General features: G+C 50.1%; 2 protein-coding genes across 7 annotated transcripts in view; one reads left to right on the top strand and one right to left on the bottom strand.

Annotated features, from left to right (window-relative positions):
* The window catches only part of Smox (spermine oxidase), a 35,198-nt gene extending 25,167 nt beyond the window's left edge, over positions 1-10,031 (bottom strand). For 5 of the 6 annotated variants that reach the window (XM_004634267.2, XM_004634268.2, XM_012515366.2 and 2 more), the window contains exon 1: positions 9,867-10,031. The gene's annotated coding sequence lies outside the window, so the exon portion shown is untranslated. Of the gene's footprint in view, positions 1-3,975; positions 4,113-9,866 lie in introns of those variants that run through there. The other variant, XM_023718616.1, reaches the window with a different exon arrangement.
* The window catches only part of LOC101573214 (calcium-binding protein 1-like), a 103,360-nt gene that overhangs the window by 8,841 nt on the left and 73,676 nt on the right, over positions 1-20,843 (top strand). Inside the window, exons 3-4 of the mRNA XM_012515361.2 lie at positions 3,682-3,802; positions 9,467-9,995. Of these exons, the coding sequence (XP_012370815.1) occupies positions 3,682-3,802; positions 9,467-9,995 (650 nt within the window). The remainder of the gene's footprint in view (positions 1-3,681; positions 3,803-9,466; positions 9,996-20,843) is intronic.

Below are 20,843 nucleotides of genomic sequence, written 5' to 3'. Positions count from 1 at the left end.
AAGACTGGTTCCGCTCAACCCATGCTGAGTTCTCAGGCCCCATTCCTCCTCCCCGGCCGGCAACCTAAGGACTGCCCTCCTCCTGCCCCTCCCCACATACTGACACTGCACACACTGTGCCAGGCACTAGGGCTGGCAGGAACCTGATGGCTCACCCCAGCTGCACTGCCAGGACCTGGGGCTGCCACCATGAAGCCACCTACCTCTGAACCTGCGTCCTAGCGGGGCGGGTGACAAACCACACTATCTTCCTCCCCCATGGGGCTGGCTTAAGCTTGCATACCCCATGCCAAGACACAGCCCTGTGCCCTCAGTTTCCTCTACCATAAATAGGGTCAGGGATTTGGTGCTGCTGCTTTCGCCAGCACAAATGAAAATTGGAAGAGCAACAAACTTATGATTCCCTGTAGACAGTCACCTTCTCTTTCACTAGCCCTCCTTGTGACTTCAGGGTGCCTTGACTGAGCTCATCCAGTGATGCCCAGGACTAACCAGGAAAGGGCTCCCCACAAGGTCTAATCCTGATGGCCAGCCCCCCCACACACACAAGAGCTCGAAGTTCTGCCCAGCCAGGGGTATTCACAGCAACCTGTGATTTAATCCATAAAACACCTTCAGAGCTAAAATACTGAGTTTGGACAATAAAAAATATCCTTCAAGCTCTTCTGCTACGTTCAAAGAGAGATGTCATGATTCACCAGCTTCTGAAATCAAAAACTATCTCTAAAATCATCAGGAGCACCACTTTTCACTGAGCATGTCTGCAATACGGGGTGCCTTGCTAAGCACCTTCCCTGAAACACCTCAATCCTTGTGTCAATAATCCAAAGCTACAGAGGAGGAATCTGACATAATGCACCCCAAAATATGCCCAGTAAACTGCTAAGCCTCTCAGACCTCACTTTTTAAAATCAAATAAATGAGTCGAGTTCATTGCCTTCCCTTGAGTTGCTTTTTAAAATACCATACCTAAGGCTGGCCAAAGAGCTCAATGGATTAAAGCACCTGCTTAGGCAGACGCAGCAGCCCAGGTTCAATTCCCGGGGTGCTGTGTTCACCCCACCCCCAGGGCATGCTGAGAAGGGGATTGAGACTGGGTGTGGTGGCATGCACCTGTAATCCCAGCTCTTGGGAGGCTGAACATAGGCTGATCACTACGAGTCCGATCTCTGTAATGAGACCTTATAAACCCTGTCCTAAAATACAAAATAAAATACCAAACCTTTTCAGATGAACTTACAAAGTTCTGCAGTCATGTATGACCTTTTAAAATAAATTTTCCAAAATCAAAGAAAGTAAGAAAGCTCTGTTTCACAATGAAAGGCCTTTCTTCATACCCTCTCTGAAGAATGCTTGCCCACTGGTGGTCCTGCTATCTCTGGCTGAGTCACCCTAACACCTAGCTGATGTGGGGTCTGGTTTTTGCCAGTCTGCAAGGAGTACCAGCCCTGGCCCAAGGATCAGGACTGTGGAGGGCTGCACCGCAGTGCCTGGAGCCGGGTGGAGGTTTGGGAACGGATTGGAGGGGCCAGTTGTGGGAGCAAAAGGCATCAGGCCACATGTTCAGAACTTGGATTTGACCTTCTTCATTCCATGTCTGGGGCTGGCAGTGCTTCCATCTGTGAAATGGGTGGCAGCCCATGCCTCTGAGGGCCATGAGAGGAGGCCAGGAACTCTCTCTGCCAGGGCCTGACACACAGTTGGCAGCAGCTGGCTAGATTCTTTGTTCTGTTTTCTAATAAATTTCAACTCATTTCCAAGTGTTTCTCCTCCTGGCCTTAAATCTCAGAGAGCCTTACTACCCTACCCTAAGAAGCAGGAAATGATAAAGGGCTCTGGACTGAGGGACCCAGGGGGTGCAGGAGTACTACACACAGCCCCACCCAACAGGCCACCAGCCCCACTTCAACCCACATGCTTTCCTTCATCCTCCACTCTCCATCCCAGGGCTTAGAGAGTCCAAGGAGGAAAGAACAAGGGGCAAAGGAGGACAGAGAGTGTGCCCGGGCCGGGTGAGAAAGCCCATGCACAGCAGGTGACAGTCACGTCAGCACGTGGCACTGAGCCATTCCAGCACCTCCTCCCACACTGTCTGAAATGCCACACCCAGCCCTGCACCTGAGCTGCCGAACAAAGAGTCCTTACACTGCAGGGGAAGCCAGATGTGGCAGGGGCAGGGCTGTGTGGCCCCCCGGCTGTCCCTACCAGCCATAGAGGAGGGGGTTAAGCAGGCAGGGACCCTGACACTCATCCGCTCCCACCTCCTATGCAGGCTAACCCCTCCCAAGAAGGAGACAGGTGGAATTCCTAACATTTGGGGACCAAAATGAGAATGAGAATCAGAAACTCATAAGCAGCCTGCCCCCTCCCCATGCCTTGAGACACAAAGGGGCTCAGCTCTGGGTGAGGGTGCATCCTGAACCCCCCCCCACTGCGCACCTCCACCACATTTCTCACTAAAGCACCCCTCTGACCACAGTGCAAACCTTCAGTGGCTCTGTAGGGCCTGAGCAGTAGAGGCAGGTCCTGACTCTCTCCCTGCCCTGAGGCTGCCGGCCTCCTCCGGGTACCCACCAGGGACCCTGCAGGAGGCCAGACCTGGCTGCCCTCAGCCCAACTCTTCCTCCTCTTTGAAAGACTGCTTGGTCCAACTAGCAGTCAAAGGCCAAGGCCAAGCCTTCAGCTTCTCTCTCTTGGCTCTGACACCTCCCATGTCCACAGTGACCAGCCCCTTCCTGGAGACATCATTGCAACCATTAATCACACTAGTAAAAACAGCCAACTGGGGTTCGAGAGTCTCCACCACTGACAAGAAAGGTGGTATTTTATCCCCGTAGTCTAAATGAGGAAACTGAGGCACAAGGAGGTTTAGCTCCTTGGGCAGAGGTCACAGACCTACTGTGTCAACCACTGAGATGGAAGACTCGGGAGAAAGATAGGGTGAGGAAGTGGTGGGGAGGTATGCAGGACCTGACGACCCAGGCCTGGCTACCTTCAGATCCTGGGCACCACAGAGGTCTTTTCAGGTCCCTTTGTCACTTGCCTAGCAAAACAGAACAGTGGCTGTGAGAACCTAGCACTGGCTCTGAGCCAAGGTCCCATCTAGCCCGATCATCCCTCTCCGGTGTCCTTTCCTCCCACTGACTGTCCAAATGTCCCTGTCCATCTCTCACATGAAGCTGTGCCCCCACCTGTCTTTTCCTCACTGACACTTCCAGGCGGGCCTATCACCCAAGTCTGCATCTCCCAGGAGTAGCATCCTTTCCACACTGCTGCTTCCTGCCAGTGGGATAGTATCAGGAAGTCTTCAAGAGACTTCCTTAGTCAAATCAGTTTGGGAAACATTAAGTGGTTTCTTTCCTACAAGACTTGATAGAATCTTTAATTCTCCCAATTTCATGTTCAGTCTCCCATAGGAGAGTGAAGCATCTGGATGTACTTGTTTGCAGTCTTACTTGTCTCCCTGAATTTTGAGGTTGCTCAAAATGTTCTTTGAGAAATGCTGCCCCCTCCTGCTCCTCACCTCCAGACCCCTTGGCACAGGGGCTGGCATGACCTCCACTTCTCGGAAGAGCCAAGAGGGGCACGTGGGGAGCTCAGCCTAAGAGAACGTCAGCTCCCCTCTTTCCCACCTTGTCAGCCCCTGCCCTGCCAGCCCCTCTGGACGTTGCCTTCCTGCAGATGTGGTGTCCAGGGGACCTCCACTGTCCACTGCCCTCAGATGCCCCACCCAGAACATGCAGGGCCTGGGCAACAAGGCTCTTTGGGAGACACCCAAAGCAAACAGCTTGTTCTACTCCATGTAAGCTTTAATATTAAACCCAAACTAAAGTGTGTTAAACTGCCACTTTGGGAAGAGGCTGCACCCCAAGCAACACACCCTATGCCACCCCTCCTGGCTCCTCTGGAGGAGAAGACAGCCTCAGTCCACAAACATAAGTGAGGAGTAGGCCCCAGCAGGGGACAGGTACTTACCTGTAGTGGCCCAGCCGGGGCAAGAGCAGAGAGAAGCATCCAGGCCACCCAACTCCCAGGTGCACTGGGGATAAAACCCCACAGGCAATTCAAGTAACCATCAGCAGCAGCACCAGAGACTCTCACGGCCAGGCTGAAGGGCAGTGCCCACACACCAGACCCTTGGCTGTGGAGGCTGAGGGCTTCTTAGAGATGTCACAGCTGGGGGCTGGAGTCCACTGTTTCCCAGATCTCTGGCCTCACCCTAGCTGAAGGAAGAGTGTTCACCCTAGATTGGCTCCCCACAGCACTGGGCTCTGCTGTGAGCAGAGATAAGGTGCCCTGCATGGTATCTACATGTCACCCTTCCCGGGAGCAGTCACCCCAGACACCCCCTGGTGGTCTAGGGAGCTTCTCACAGCAGGAGTCTAGGAAGCAGGTCTGCATTCCCACCAGAGACCCAAGTCCCCAGAGGCCTCTTCAGCCAAGCACTGCCCCCAACAGGGTGGCCCTGCAACCTGCATCCTCCACCTGAGCTATCACCCGTGCCCCAGCTTCACCTACACCCATAGCTCCAACCCAGGCAGCACCCCCCCAGGGGATGAGATGGTTCTCTTCACCTGTCCCTGAACTGCACCTGCCCCTCTGGCTTCCGTGCTAAATCTTGCTATATGACATGTAGCCTGTGAACCAGTGGCACTGCCCTGCCTAAGGGCCTGGAGCTAGGGATATAGCTCAGTGGGCTAAGTGCCTGCCTTAGTTTGATCCCTGGTACTGCATGCCATGCTGGCCCCGGAACCCCAGGTGCACCATGCCAGGCACCCCAACTGGGCGTGGTGGCGCACACCTGTAATCCCAGCACTGGGGAGGCTGAGACAGGAGGATCACTATGAGTCTGAGCTGCACAGGGAGACCCTGTACCAAATAAATAAACAATTTTTTTAAAAAGGGAGAGAGAGAAAAAAAGAAGTGCAGAGTCTTGGGCCTCCCCCAGACCTGCTGAATCAGGCCGGACCGACCTGAGCTGTAACAAGCTGCCAGGTATTACATGTGTGTGCAAGTCTGAGAAGCACTTTCCTAGACCAGTGCTCTAATCACGTCATGACACCTACCACCCATCACCTTCTGGCTCCCCGGGGCCTAGTTCAAGCTCAGACTCGGCAGCTTTCCCAGCCTGGCTTCAGGTCTGAGCTCCCTGCTATGCCGTTCGGTCCTCTGTGGGCCACAGCCACCCAGGACTGAAGGACTCTCTCAAAGTCCCACCTCCTCCAGGAAGCCGGCCTGAACTGCACCTGGCACAGGTCATCTTATTTCCTGGACCATGGGGACCATGTCCTGTTTCCTTCGGTTCTGTGTACCAGTCTGGGACACAGGACACACCAGGTGCTGGTGGCAGCTAGCAAGGCCTCATGTCTAATTCTCAGAAAGTCCACCCTTAGCTCTAGCCTGCCTGGCGCAAACTCCGCCACAGCCTTTGCTTTAACTCAACAGACAAGCCAAAGCACCAAGGACAGGCCTCCTCCAAATATCTTTCCAAATAGGAGGGGCTTGGGGGCAGGGGTTGGTAAACTTTCAACGACAGTGGGTTTGCTCTGTGCCTCAGTTTTCTCAAATGCAGAAGACAATGCCCAATTACTCTGGCCTGGGGGATGATAGGATCTGCCCAGAAGAGGGGCAGATCTCCTAAGCTCTGAGGCTCAGGATGTGCAGCAAACTGACTCTGCCCCCAGGTACTCGCCTCTGTGCTGGTCTGAGGAGACAGTACCAGCAGAGTAGCCTCAAGGAGCAACCCAGCCTCCTCAACCCAGGCAACGAAGGGAAGGGCTCTCTCTTCACATCACATCCCCCTGTATGGAGTGGGGACCGGCTAAGAGTGAAGTGGACCACTGTTCTGGCTCCCACTTCTCCGTTCCCCGGCTCCACTCCCACACACACCCCAGCTAGATTTCCCAAGACCCAGCCTCCAGCTTCCACAGTGTTCTCAGAGCCTCCTCACCTGGCCAGGTTACACCAGCTTCCGGGTCCCCTCCTCTGAGGCTGCGAGGCTGTGATTTTAAGACAGTGAGGAGAGCAATGCTAAGCCCAGAAGGGTGACATTCTCAGAAGGGTTTGTTGTTGTTGTTGTTGTTGTTGTTGTTGTTGTTGTTGTTTGTTGTTTGTTTTTCCGGTACCGGGGATTGAACTCAGGGCCTTATTCTACTGAGCTATCTCCCTGGCCCTCTCAGAGTTTTTGTATTGGAAACAAGAGAATTCCCAGCACCCTAAAACTACAGTATGTATGATGCCCAACTTCTGGTCCTGAACCCAAGCCCCTCTTGGGAGAAAAAGTGGGTACTTTTTTTTTTCAAATAAACTTGGCCACCCACTCTAGCAAGGACCCTTCTACCTTAGAGAGTGCTATTTCTCTCCACCTCCCCAGTCCTGGCCAAGCCCCTCTAGAAGGCAGAAAAGCTCCTTACTTGCTAAAAACCCAAGACAGATCTGAGCACCACGAGAGAAGTGAGAGAATGGACAGGATTAGGGCCTCCATTGCAGAGTCAGGATGCTTGTATCCAGACCATACACTATCTCTATAAGATGTAGAACTGTGCCTCAGTTTACCTGTCTATATAATGGGAATAAATCTGATCCTCTAAAGTCATTAGGAGTAAAAGGGCTCATATTTGTAAAATCATTAGAACAATGCCTGGCACCCACCAAGTGTACCAAGGGCTTACCCCAGGCTCTTGGCCTCTGGCAGATTTCTCCCACCCAGGATATGGTCCTTGTTCCCTTTTCGCAGCTCACAGCCTTTCCCAGACTTAAGAACAAGCCCCACGACTGGTGATATGACCTCAGTCCACTCTCAGCTCCCTGCCAAGAGCCCAGTTCCCCTCCTTCCCAGATTTGAGGTCCCTGAGCTCTCAGCCCTCCACTTTGAGAGTACCAGCCATGTGACTTCACACTCAACTGGTTCCTCTATACAAACAGCAGAGCAGCGGGCACCCGGTCCCCCAGGAGAGGGAGGCAGGAGGCAGAGGACGGAGTACAGAGAGACACACACACACACAGCCCCAGCCGATTCTTCCTCTCTAACTTTCTGTACCCCAAAGCTACTCACCCAGCAGCTCCCAAGGGAAAAAGTAGAAATGAACCCCAGACTGTGCCTATCCCCTGGATAGGAGACTCTCCCACCAAACACACACACACATACCTACTGACCTAGCCTAGATTTCCACCAAAGCCAAGGAAATCATGTACCCTATCCAGAGGCCTGTGCAAACTGCATGTGCCTGGGCTCCCTAGTCCCACTCTCAGCTGTAACACAGGCCTGCCCTCAGCCTCGGACCTTCTCCACTTTCCTTTTTCATACCCACTGGCTCCCTCAGATTCTTGCAGCAGTCTACATAATTTCTGTTTGGGTTTTGTGGATAGAAAGTCAAAAAGCCTTCGGGTCACCTGAAAGTTAAGGAGATCACTGTGCCATCTCTTTCTGCCCAGCTCAAACCCCATCCTCCCCAACTGGCTCAAGACTGGCTCAGCATCAGCTACCTGCCAGGCATCATGCTATAGGTCCCATGCCTTGAGAACCCAAAAATACCAAGTCAAGGCAACTGTAACAAAGGTGAACCAAATACAATGACGAATTACAGGAGAGGGTGCACCTTCTACCTATCCTGGAAAGGTATATTTGACATCCAAAAAATAAAGAGCACAGTCAGCACAAAATGGCACTGGAAAAATCTTCCAGGTGTCAAAGACAGCACAAGCAAAGGTCCAGGGGCAGAAAAAGGCTTAGGGTATTGAAGAGATGAACATAACTTTCCATGTGTCTTACTAAAACTGGGGAGGTCAGCAGTGAACAAACTGTAGAGTCTGATAGGCTAAGGAAAAGCTCTGAGATTTTACTCAAGTGCCACAGGAAGCCATCCAGAGTTTTAGAAGAATGAAACAATCTAATCATTTTTTTCTATGTTAGTCTTGCTGCTCCCTTAAAATAGATCAAAGAAGGACACATCTGCAGGCGTAGACACAGGGGGAGTGTTAATACTAGGAGAGAACTCAGGAAAGACTTAAAAAGTGGCTTAGCATGGCCAGGAAGCCTGGGGCAGGAATATCGATGGATAGGAGCAGGGAGAGTGACCTGAGAGAGACTGTGTGGAAAGCACCGAAAGGACTTCCTCTTGGACTGGCTGTGTGGAAGGAGGTGGGGGCACGATGCCACATGGTGGCCTGTCTAAGAGATGAGCAGATTAGGGGCCACACTGAGAGGACAGGGCTAGAGGGTGCAGGCAGTGTTCTGTTCCGTCCACATTCAGTTGTCATCCAAGACAGTATAAATCATCAGGTGGTTGTTGGATAGAGTGCCTGGGACTGAAGATAAAATCTGCTACTAAAAATGAGAATGAAAACATTTAAGACCTGTGTATTAAGAAGCTAATGCTTGATTGCTAAAATCCTAAGAAAAGATGAAAGCTGGGGGAGAAGGAAAGGAGATCAAGGAGACAGCAGAGTCAGGAGGGAAGACAGCGCCCTGCTGTCCCACAACATTATCAGCTGAGCGAAGGGACCACCAGGACTGGAAGGAAAAAGCCAGGAGAAGCCAAGGAATGATGCTAGTTCTGGTAGGACAGGGGTTTCGAGGGGACCCAGAGAGGTGGGGAAGAGCCGCTGGCTGAACAAGCAAACGACTGGAGACCCCGGCTGGGCCCTTTAGTGGAGAAAAGGAGCCTGGGTCCGGTCAAGTGGGCTGCAGAATCTACAGCAGCGGTCTGAAGAAGGGGTAGCAGCGGCGACGGCTTCCAGAGAAGCTCCCCTCTACTGCCTGCAAGTGGATGAAAACTCCAGGCAAAATAAAGTGACTTTAAAATGGGGGAGGGGGGTTGTTCTTACACTGTTGGGAAAAGTTACTTCTGACACGGGAGAGAAGAAAGGTAACAGAAAGAAAAGGTTGGGTCTTGGAGCAATCATAGGGTGCTCCTGAAAGGGTCAGGGCGGCAGCAAGCAAACGTGGGGGCCTGCACACGCTGTCACACGCAAGCTCACTTGCCCCTCCATTCCTGCCAGGCCCCGCTGTCCCCTGGCACCCACTGCAATTGCTCCAGCTCAGAATGGCTAAGCTGCCCCCACAAACTGGAACATGATGTGCCACCACCAGCAGCTCCTGCGAACAACCTGTGGGCACACCTCACCGCGTACCAGCCACCGCGCTCTGTCTCAACCAGCTGTGCCCCTGTGCCCCGTCCTGGGACTAGCGGGGTTGGGGGGGCACCTGTTCTACAGGAGCAAGGGCAGGGGCTCCCCCCCCAACCCCCAGCGAAGGGAGCGCTCCTGCCCACCGTGCCTGGCCTTCCGAGCCTGACCCCTGCCGAGTGAACAGCAGCTCGGCAGCCCCTCGCTAGAGAGCTGCTCCCCATTCGCCCCGGCTCTCTAAACACAGCCCTCCCACCCCCGGCGCCTGGAGCCCATATACTGGGCTGTGCACCCTCCCCGGACCGCGGTTGGGGCCCCGAGTCTTCTCTCTTCTCCCCAGCGTCCACCCTCCGGTCACCCGGTCGTTGCCCGGCGTCCGCGCCCTGCTTTGTCTGCGCCCACCGGCGCCCCCGGAATTCCCTTCCAGCACGCAGCGTGCAGAGTCCGGCCTCCTTCTACCCCCGCGCCTAGCCCGCCGCCCCCGACCCGCGATCGCCGCCACCGTCCCCGACACCACTGCCCCCCACCCAGGGGCCAGGGGGCGCGGCGCCCACCGCTCCCGGCGAGCCTCCCCGACGCAGCACGTCCCAGCCCGCGCCCGAGCGCTCCGCCGACCTCCGGAGCCCCCGGCCGGCCGAGCCCCCTGGGGCCGCTCCGGGTCCCTCGCCCTCTCGCGGCAGCCGCAGCCCTGCCGGTGCCCGAGCGAGACTGGCGCCGGGGCCGAGGTGGACGCGCCGTACCTTTCCCTGCTGACCGGGGAAACGAGTCTTCGGCGAGCGCTCGGCCTCCTCCGCGCCTCCTCCGCCAGCCGCCTGGCTTCCTCCTCCAGCCGCCGGGACCGTAGGGGCCCGAGCCAGCCGCCGCGGCCTGTGTGGGGCCCCGCTCCGCCTCGCGTCCCCGGCCCACCCCGCCCGGCCGCGCCGGCCCGGCCCTCGCTCCGCCTCGGGGCCGGGACGCGCCGAGCTCCGCCCCGCCGGGGGCAGGGAGGCCCGAGGCCATAGAGCCGGGACTGCGGGGTCGCGCTTGGGAACCGGGTCCGGCGCCCCCACGTGGGTGTGCACCAGTTCCTTAGAGCTGGGCGCCACCTCATCCACCCTTCCGCAAAAGAAGCCTGCCAAGCGCTCCCGCCCGCGCTAGGCACAACTCAGAACCCAGGCAGTCTGCAAGGCGGCACTCAGAACCTAGACGCCGTCCTCAGTTTACCCAGGGAGTTGGAAGGGCCCTTTCGAAAGGAAGCGGTGCCCCTGTCTCCTCTGGGAGCCACCTGTACTCCAGCTGGCCTCTGCCAGATTGCAGTTAGGGGTCAGAAGGCTAGTCGCGCAGGGCCACCTCCAGTCCCGGCAATCTAGCAACTTATTGAAACATCGTCTCAAAATTAAAAAAAAATAAGAAAGACTAAGGATGTAGCCCTGGGTAAGGCCTTGGGTTCAATCCCTAGTGCCAAAAACTGAGCATGGTGACGCAGGCCTACAATCCCAGCATTCAGGAGGCTGAGGCAGGAGAATTAGTGTGCGTTCTAGGTCAGCACACTAGTGCTGTGAGTTCAAGACCAGCCTGAAACTGCATAGTGAGATCCTGTCTTAGAAAAGAAAAAAAAAAAAAAAAGACCTAGTGCCAGAGAAAGAAGACCTTGGCCCAGATCTGCCAAGTCACGATGTCTTCCACTTTCTTTGACTAGCTACCTCCCACGACCAACCGGAATTCCATAGGAGAGTAAATTAGTTCTACCTTTTAAATGAAAGAGTAGAATTATATATTTTCTATGGCTGCCATTACAAAATACCACAAATAGGTTAAACAAAAGAAATTATCTCACAATCCTGGAGGGTGGAAATCTAAAATCAAGGAGTCAGTAGGGTTGGTGTCATCTAGGAGTGAGAATCTTCTATACCTTTCTCCTGGCTAGTAGGTTACTGGGCAGTCTTCACCTTGAAGCAGCGTCATTCGTCATTCGCACGAGTTCTCCCTTTGTAGGTCTCGGTTTCTCAAGTATCTTTTTCTTGTAAAGAAACCAGTCACACTGAACTCCAGCCCACCCAAATGACGTCTGTAAGTATCTTATCTCCCAAATACGATCAGACATTGTTTTACTGGGATTAGGACTCCAATATCATTTTGAGGAAAAAGCAGTTCACCCCAAAATAAATCTGCACACAACTGGAAGGCTCCTGGGAGCCATTGTTGCAGATAAGCTACCACAAAGCAGAACCCATAGAATACCTGGCTTTTGTCTTTAAGGCCAGATTCCTGGGAGATCAAGGTTCAAAACAGGGCCTGGAATGTTAAAACCTTGAGTCTCACCAGCCCCTGGAACCGTCATTGGTATAACATGTTTTTCTTTCCAAGGAACCTGGGGAGAAGGATGAAACAGATTCTCCCTCCTGGGCATTTTTTTTTTTTTTTTCTAAGTCAGGGTCTCGCTATGTGTATTTCAGGTTGACCTCGAGCTTCCTTTGATACTTACCCTCAGGACTGCTGAAGTTACAGCCATGTACCACTACACCTGGCCTCTCCCAAGCATTTCACCTTCCTATTTGATGTGCAGAAAGATCAGAAGTTCAGATGCCTGGAAAGTTCTGGGTGAGCTCAGGATTCCAAGAATTCCCTCAAATGACAGGATTGTGAGGGTTTTGTACACTTCCTGATTTTCTAGCTGACGTACTATGCTGGGGCCCTTATGCTGGGCATTTAGGACTGGGTCCTAGGCAAGCACCTGGAAAGCACAGCACCATCTTTGCTCTGACAGCTGGAGGGGTGCCTCACATAACTGACCATCAGCGCCACTATCTGTCCTCCCATAGTCCAGTTGTACATATTACTGCTTCCAAGTCGACTACCATTCATACTGCTTCCTTGACTTCCAGCCCAATCCTGAGCAGTAACCCCTGCACAAGATTTGGGGAAAGTGGGCCAGTGAGATAGCTCAGCAGACTAAGCACCTGCTTAGGCAAGTACAGGGACCAGGGTTCGATCCCTGGCACCACATGCCATGCCTGACCTGCCCCCATGCATGCTTGGCCAGATTCCTGGCCAAGACCAGGGGGTGGTACATGCCTGTAATCCCAGCACTGGGGAAGGCTGAAAACAGTAGGATCACTACAAGTTCAAGCTGTGCAGTCTCATAGTGAGACCATGTACCAAATACATTTAAAAAAAAAAAAAGATTTAGGGAAACCAAGAAAAATAAGGACAGTGTCTCAAATCATGTGACTGCAGGAGAGATTCCATCACAGAGGTAGAGCAAGAGAAGATGTGGGACAGGTGGCCAGATGCCTTGCCTTGTCTGGACCTAACTCCCTTTTGCAAAATAGAAGCACAAGATGAGATGCCTTCTAACATTACCCTCTCTCAACCTCCAGAGAGCTGCCCACAGGATACCAGCTTCCCCGAGGAGATAGATCTTTGTTGACTAAGTCCTTAGCCTTGGTTGGACGTGCTGGTCCAGCAACATTGGCTCCTCAGATGGTCCTGGACGTGGAAACAATCCCCGCCCACGTTGGCTCCCATGAGGCAGACGGCACTCTCAGGGCTAGGTGTGAGTGATGTGCGTCAAGAGTCCTGGTCCCCACGCAGGCTGGGGGGCTGTGATGCATAAGCTTGCTGACCACAACTTACTGTGTCGTGACAGAAAAACAGGATGAGCTGAGGGGGCCTCCACAAGCAGATACTGCTCAGCACATAAACAGGAAAGGAAACAGCCCACACAAAAGCTCTCTCCACTGCCCACAAGGTGGGAGACAAAAACAAAGATGAGGGGACAGATGAGGAACAAAGACAAGGAGGTAGAGAGGCAGTGAGGTGAGTGAATAAGAAGGCCAGGGCTGACAACTTGAGGGGTACAAAACCAATGCCTTGGGATGCTGTGTTTCCACCAAGTACTCTGGGTGCCTGTTATGGTTTGTGTCTAGTTGTCCTAGCAAAGTCTCATGCAGTCATGGGGCAGGGACTTCTAGAGTTTGTGATTAACTCATCTGAGTCTGGGTTTATGGGTTTTAGTACTGCTGGGATTATGGGTGTGTGTATTTCCCCCAACCTGGGGCAGAGAGCCTGAATGTAGTATAAGAGAGACAGAGAGACAGACTTTCTGTAGCCATTGTTGCTGTTCAGCCGCCATGAATTGCTGCTCTCTGCCATGCACCCCTTGCCTTGGAGCCAGCTGAATATGGACTGAAACCTCCAGTAACTGTGAGCTAAATAAACCCTTCCTTCCTTCATTTTGGGTTTCGGGGTATTTGTCCCTGCAACGAGAGGAGTAACTAAGACAGTGCCCAGAGGTGTCCCATTCTCTGGGTGGCCCTGCATACAACACCTCTCACCTCCCACTGGTCATTCTGGCCCCAGCCACTGGCCAACCTGCCTTACATCTGACCTCCTGCCCCAGTCCACTCTGCTCACCCCATCCCTTCTCTGATGGAGGCCTCCTCCTCTTCCTCTACCCTCTACCAGATCTTGCTCAGGCTAAAGCTCAGAGAAAAAAAACCACCCCAGACTCTTCTTTTTTAAATTTATTTTTATCAGTATGTTTATATAATAGTTACATTCATTTGGGGGAGTTGTACATATCACGCATCTTGATCTTTGTGTGTGTGTGTGGTACCAGGTATTGAACTCAGGACATTGCACTTGCCAGGCAAGTGCTTATTCTACTGAGCTATCTTCCTGGCCCATCTTGATCATTTTTATTCCTTTTCACCCCTCTACCCACTTCTGCACAGAGAAGTTCCCAAGTGTGTCTCTAGCCAGACTCCTTCCCAGAGGGCTGGGTTTGTCTTCACTCCTTTTGGATGGTTACAGTATCTACAAACCGGGTAGGTTACCCAATCTCTCCATTTTCATAAAGGAAAACCAAGCCCTTTGTTGATGTACCCAAACCACTAACAAATAAAGAATAAATTCACCCTCCTAAATCGTAACTTTTCAACACCCATCTTCTTTCCTGGTCCATTTATGGCAGATCTTTCTTGGCCTGCCTCCCTGGTCTTGGTGTAATCATGTCTTGATAGGAGTGCCCCAGGGCCAGTGACTCAGGTAGGGGAAGATGGGGCTGCCAACTTCCTGGGAGGAGCCGTACCCACTACCAGACCATCCTCTGAGTCACTGGAAGGCCTGGGAGATCCTGGAGGCTGAGTGAGGCTGACTCATCCTTGTCTTTATTTCAGCTAAGAAGGAAAAGGCCCCACACGTTGAACAGACCATTCATTGCTATTTCCGAACAGTAGTGAAAGCTGGAATGAAATCATGTGGAAAGATGGAGCAGGCCTCAGGTAGCTCGTTGGGACAACCCTGAGAGAAGAGACCTGCAGAGAGTCCAGGGCACCATCAGAGGACAGGAGTGAGGAACTATAAAACACAAAACTCAGTGTTCAAATTCAGACTCAATAGATAGATGTCTGTTTAGGGAAAAAATGTTGTTCACCTGTCGAAATATTCTCATTAAAAAGACTCAGAGTTCCTTTACGTGACACCATGCTTGGTGATTTCCAGGATTTCCTTGTAGAGAAGAGCTATGCTGCCCGCCTCACCCCAGCTTCTACACTTCCAGAGGCACCTGGAGAGCTTGTGAGAAATTTTGGGAGCTCTGTCTCCCAGCCGGAGTTTCTGAGTCAGGTCTGAGGTGGAGCCCAACAGTTTGCACTTCTGAGTTCCCAGGCGCTGCCAAGGCTGTTAGACTTTGATGCTCCCTTTGAGAACCACTGATGAAGTTAGACTCAGCCACCTACGCTCCTTACACGAACACCACAGAGAGGACTGGCCAAGGGGTGCAGCTGGGGAAACACCTGTGTACTCGGGCCACAAGGTTCCCGGGGTGCTGCTGGGCCTGGTTGCGACACAACTCCTTAATTGCACCTTCTCGTGAGTCCTCATGCCCCTCACAGCCCGTGTGCCCAGCCCAGCTGCTGCCCTGACTTCACAGCTCTTCAAGGCCATGGGAGCCTCATCATCCCACCACTCCACTGTTTCTCCCAGCATATGAAAGAGCTGTCTGGCCCTACCGATGGTCATTTACCCCATTTGTGTCCTTCTTCTTCAGTTCTCCCTTCTCTCCTTTTTCTTCCAGCACTCCCTCTCCTATTAGCACAAAACATCTTCCATCTCAAATAACCAAGGGCTGGGGGTGTAGCTCATAATACAGTACTTGGCTAGCATGCACAATGCCCTGAGTTCAATCCCCAGCACCACAAAAATTGAATAAACAAACCAGTAAATAAGCAACCAAAAAATACCACCCTACACCTCCTTAATTGCCTCAGCCACTATCAATAAAACATCAAAACCCCTTCCAAGTGCTTTGGGCCACAGTGCTATGGCCATCACTGGTTCTTCCCCTCCCTCCCTCTCTGCCTGGGGCTGCTTGCTACTGCCGCACTCTGTTAAACCTTCACAGCTCCCGCTTTGCAAATGCAGTGGTCCTCACCTCCACTGAGCATGCGCTGACCACTACCTCCAAATGGGCAGCTTTCCTCTTTGTCTTGTGTCACCCTGCACTCTCCTGGTTTCCCCTGTCCTCCCTGGACATCTCTCTTCTGAGTGGGGAGCCCAGGAATGGACCCTGACCACCTCCTTCCCTATGCGCTCTGGCCTCAGGCCTCCATCTGACGTCTGCTTAGTCAGCATCCCCAGCCTGGTCACTGTCCCGATCTCTTTCTGAGCATCTCAGACTTGGCATGCCCAGAATCAAACTCTTGATTTCCCTTGCCCACATTGATACTATAATATACAAAACATACAAGGTACTGTTTTAACCACTTTTAAGTGCACAATTCAGTATCATCTCAATATGTTCAACCATTATTACTATTCACCTCTAGAACTTAAAATCATCCCAAACTAAGATTCCTTTATAGTAACAACCAACCCACCACCTAACCCCCTGCGCTGGTAATCACAATTGCACTTTCTGGTTCTAGGCATCTAACTTTCTGTGATGCTAACTATCGTGAGCACCTAGTATAAGTAGGACCACGTGATGTTTGCGCTATTCTGCCCACCGGCTCTTGCCCTCCCCCAAGTTCCATCACCTCCACGTTGCACCAGGAGCAGTGCCCCAGCAGATCGAGCTGGAAGCTGCAAGTCTGCTTCAAGGAGGCTTCTGAGCTGCTGCTTTGCCGCTGTGCTTTTCTTCAGACATTTGTTGCTTAAAATCTTTAAGGGCAGAAAATAGCATAAAGTTGCCAAGAAAGACTTAGCATGATAATCATACCCCTCAGATTTGGTCATTGCTAGCATTTTAGGGCTTTTTCTCTGTCAATTTTAAATACAAGAAATAAAGCACTGTAAGTCAAATCATAACCCCCTTTGGGTCTCTCCTGCCACAGGCAACAATCCATAGACCAAATATGCATCTGTTTAATTTATTTTTTTAGTTTAAACTCATACCATATTGCACCTAACCTGATCAGTTTTATTAATGGTAGGATATGCTATTATTTAAGGCTTCCTTTAAAAAGAAAAATATTGTAAATTACTCAATGACACAACTTTCTAAGCTTTGGTTTTTATTTTGTGCTCATTATAAGAATATGCCATTTTAGCATGCAATCTGATTTCAGGGATTTTTAAAATTTTGTATTTTAAATCAATGAAGTGTAGCTTATTACTGTTATGCACACATAGGAGAGAAAAGTTAAGCCAAAGAATTAGTTAAGTATCAAAAGTTCAACTCTTCTGTCTGACTTTATTAGTAGGCTCTTAGTATTTTGAATTATACAGAGAAAGCTAAGTGAAAATTACATGGTTCCCATCTCCCCACCTCTACCTCCTTCCCAATTTTCTCTATTTTTCCGCATTTTGCACTAGTGGAAAGTAACCAATATTCGTTAAAACATATCAGCCCAGGCTTGCCAGATAGCTCAGTGGAATAAAGCACCTGCTTAAGCAGAGCACGGTGGCCAGGGTTAGATCCAGGCACGCCATGCCAGCCCCGCCCCCAGGGCAGTTGAGACTGAGCATGGTGGCACAAGCCCGTAATCCCAGCGCTTGGTCGGCTGAACACAGGAGGATCATTATGAGTCCAAGCTACATAGTGAGACCCTGTAGACTGTGTACTAAATACATTAAAAAAAAAAAACTAATCAGCCCAAATGGACACATTATTAATAATTAAAGTCCATAGTTTGTATTGGTATTCACCATGATGTATATTTTATAGCTTTTAATAAATGTATAACAACTTTTTTCCACTATTGTAATATATTAGACTGTAATGTCACTGCTTAAAAATCCCTCATGCTGCACACCTTCCTGCCTCCCTCCTCCTGAGCCCTAGGCAACCAGTGCTCTTTTATTGTCCCCTTTCCCAGATGCCATAGAGTTGGGATCATATAACACGTAACATTTTCAGTGCGGCTTCTTGCACTGAGTCCTCAGGGGTTAAATACTCCTCAAGTACTCCTGAAATGTCAGTGTCAAATTGTTCTGCTGGTTACCAGCGTGCTTTTGGTGAACTTACTGCACTTTATCATCCCCTTTAAATTTGTTTTCTGAAGGAGAATGCAGATGTCCCGAGGAGCTCAGAGGTCATCTGGTATCTCTGTATGAAGGAAATTTGAGATGAAGGAGAGAAAGGTCACGTTTGTTTATCTGATCCAGGGCTTCTTGGTAAAGTTGGTGGAAAATTCATCAGCTAAGATGAGGGAGCCGGCTGCAGGAATGGCGCTGGGAACCGGATCAACACCACCAACGTGTGGTTGTGGGAAGGAGGTATGGGGTGTGTGGAGGGTGATGAACAACATTTACTTCCATGTCAAAGAGAATGAGGCTGAAAGTCACTCTGAGGAATTTTTGTTTCTTCTTCTTTTTTATGATATAATTTACATATAATGGGGGCCGGGGAAATACCTCAGAAGACTAAACGCTCGCCTGGCAAGTGCAAGGGCCTGAGTTCAATCCCCAGTTCCACCAAAATTACAAATAATGATGCTTGTCCTTTTCGGAGTATAGTTCTGTAAGATTTTGTTTTGTTTTAGCTTGATTTTTTTTTCTTTTTTGAGATAGGGCCTTGCTATGTAATCCAAATTGGCCTTGAAGTCATTATGCAGCTCAGACTTGCCTCAAACTCAAGATCTCCCTGCCTCAGCCTCCCAAGTGCTGAGATAAGTATACACAACCATGCTCAGATCATCTGCAAGCCTTGACACACTATCCAAAGATGGTATCACTGTCACAATCCATATATCACGTAGCTTCATCTCCACCAAATGTCCCCCCTTGTAATCAGCCTCTCCCCTCCCGTGGCCTCTGGGAGCCACGGGTCTGTTTTCCACCCTCATATTTTGTTTCCACTTCTAGAATAAACCACATACAGTGTGTATCTTTGGAGTCTGGCCTCTTTTACTTAGTATAATGTGCTGAAGACTTTTTTGGTGTTTTGTTTGTTTGTTTATTTGTTTTGAGGCAAGGTCTTATTATGTAGTTCAGGCTGGCCTTGAACTCACTATGTAGTCTAGACTGGTCTTGAACGTGCAGCAATCCTCCTGCCTCAGGCTCCTCAGTGCTGACTGAGAGCGTTTATGTTGATGGGTGTACTAGCTGTCCATACATTTTGCTGTGATGTGATACTCCAACTTCTGGATAAACTACAGCGCATGCATTCACAGTCGAAGGACTTTTAGGTTGCTTTGGGATTGTTAGTGTGGTTCTGGGGTGCTGTGGGCTCCTTTTAGGAAGTTTTTTCTAGGTTCTTCTTGTCCTGAACACAAATTGAACAAGGAAAATACAAAACGTTGTGCTTTTACATTTATTAAAAGTAGGGAGAAAGCATGCTCTACAAAGTGAATATGAGTCAGTTAAAGGTGGGAAAAGACATATAGTTTGCAGACAGAGCAGGCATTGCCAGAGCTTGCAGTGGCCATGAGGTCAATGGTAACTGTCTTATATCTCCCATTCTAACATCAGATCTGGGCCATCCGACCAAAATCCTACTTGATTTCACACCAAGAGAATTAAAAGCTAGCATGCTCTAATTGGTCCCAAGTGCATGCTTGGGCACCTGTGTCCTGGATCTTCATGATTGACAGCTCAGCCCCACTTGCCCAGACGCTTTGCTGTGCTACAATCTGCCTCAGGGAGGTTAAGAGTGACCATGCTATAAGCATTTGCAGACAAAGCCATATGTGAACATAAGCTTTTATTTCACTTGGATAAATACAGTACCAGAGTTGGATTGCTGGATCATGTCATAGTTATATAGAGGCATCTCACTGTTGTCTTCATTCGCCATTCCACAATCATGAATAATGTTGAGTATCCTATCAAGTGCCTATTTTTAAAGGGTTCTTTGGCTTCTTACAATGAAATTTTGAGAATTTATTTATATTCTAAAGTTTTAAATAAGAAGAGCTTTGAAATCATTCCACTGTGTGCTCTGTTTGTCACATCTCAGAAGGAGTACGACACTGCACCATGCCATGCCCCTCAAAGCAGCTATCAGGATCATACTAGGATCATACACTTGCAGCTTCAGTGATAAATTAAAGAGACAAGGCTTAAAATAAAAGAAGATGGTTTATTTGGAAAAGAGTAGAATAAAAGAGGACAGCTACACTGGAATAGTAGGGAGCATCAAAAGCAAATTCTCATAGATATTTTTGTCCTTGGCTTCTTTTCAGTTAGGACTAGTGATTTTTTCCACCCCCCATGTGGGCATCTGAAAGTTGTCACCATCTGATTGGTTCTCTGGCTCTCTGTGATCCTAGCCTGTAGTACCTCTATCTACATTCTCCTGGTAGTTTGATTTCTTCTTGTCCCTTTGTGACAGATAAGTGGGGGGAGACTTAAAGAAAGGTAATTTAGAGTTAATGACCAAACAAAGGGGATTTGTGTGTATTTGGTGCTGGTATAGTGATGCTAAAGTGAGAAAATACATATATCTATATAGGTGTCTATGTCTTTTATATATTAAATAAGCATCCTTAGGTGGCTCCCCCTTATGGTCTTTACTTTTTTTGTTAATGCATTTAGTACAAGGTCTACAGGGTCTCACTACATAGATCAGACTTGTAGTGATCCTCCTGTTTTCAGCCTCCCGAGCGCTGGGATTATAGGCACGTGTCACCACGCCCAGTCTCATTTGCAGTCTCAGCGTGCCCTGGGGATGGGGCCAGCATGGCACCAGGGATTGGACCCTGGCCACTGCACTCTGCCTAAGCAGGAGCTTTAGTCTGAGGAGCTATCAGGCCAGCCCTCTCCTTTACATTTTATCAGAGCAGGGTGAGGGTTGGTTTTCCTGGTCTTGCGGGTTCCTGGCTTCCTCCTTGCTTTGTTACCTCTTTCTAATAAATTTCCATGAAATCTGTGCTGCCTGGTACCTCTGGGAATGATCTTTCTTTATCTTTCGTCTTTCTAATTGCTCTAATGTCTACCTATAAAGAGTCTACCTATAAAGGCAGAAGCTGTTCCCATTAATATTTCTCATTTATTTTTAATAAAGCTTATCTTTTCTCTGCCTAGAAGCCACTTTTATCTATACCTTTAACTCATATTTTTGTTTCCTTGGTTTCTATCACCTATTTCAAAATAAAATGCTTATTTTCTTTCTGGTGGTAATAACAGCTCTGACTTCAAAATTTCTTCATTCTCAGCCCCCTAAAGTATTTGATAGCAGTGATTCTATTTTTCACTGCAGTGTAGCTCCTGAAAGTCGGCAAGTGGCAAAGCAACAAAAAGGAGTGTGATGTCAAAGTGACTCTTCCTCCCTCCCTCCTTCCCTCCCTCCCTCC

Source organism: Octodon degus, unplaced genomic scaffold, assembly GCF_000260255.1.
Source record: "Octodon degus isolate 3935 unplaced genomic scaffold, OctDeg1.0 scaffold00060, whole genome shotgun sequence".
Taxonomy (NCBI): Eukaryota; Metazoa; Chordata; class Mammalia; order Rodentia; family Octodontidae; genus Octodon; species Octodon degus.
The sequence above is the reverse complement of the archived record's forward strand: the minus strand, read 5'-3'. Positions and strand labels throughout refer to the sequence as shown.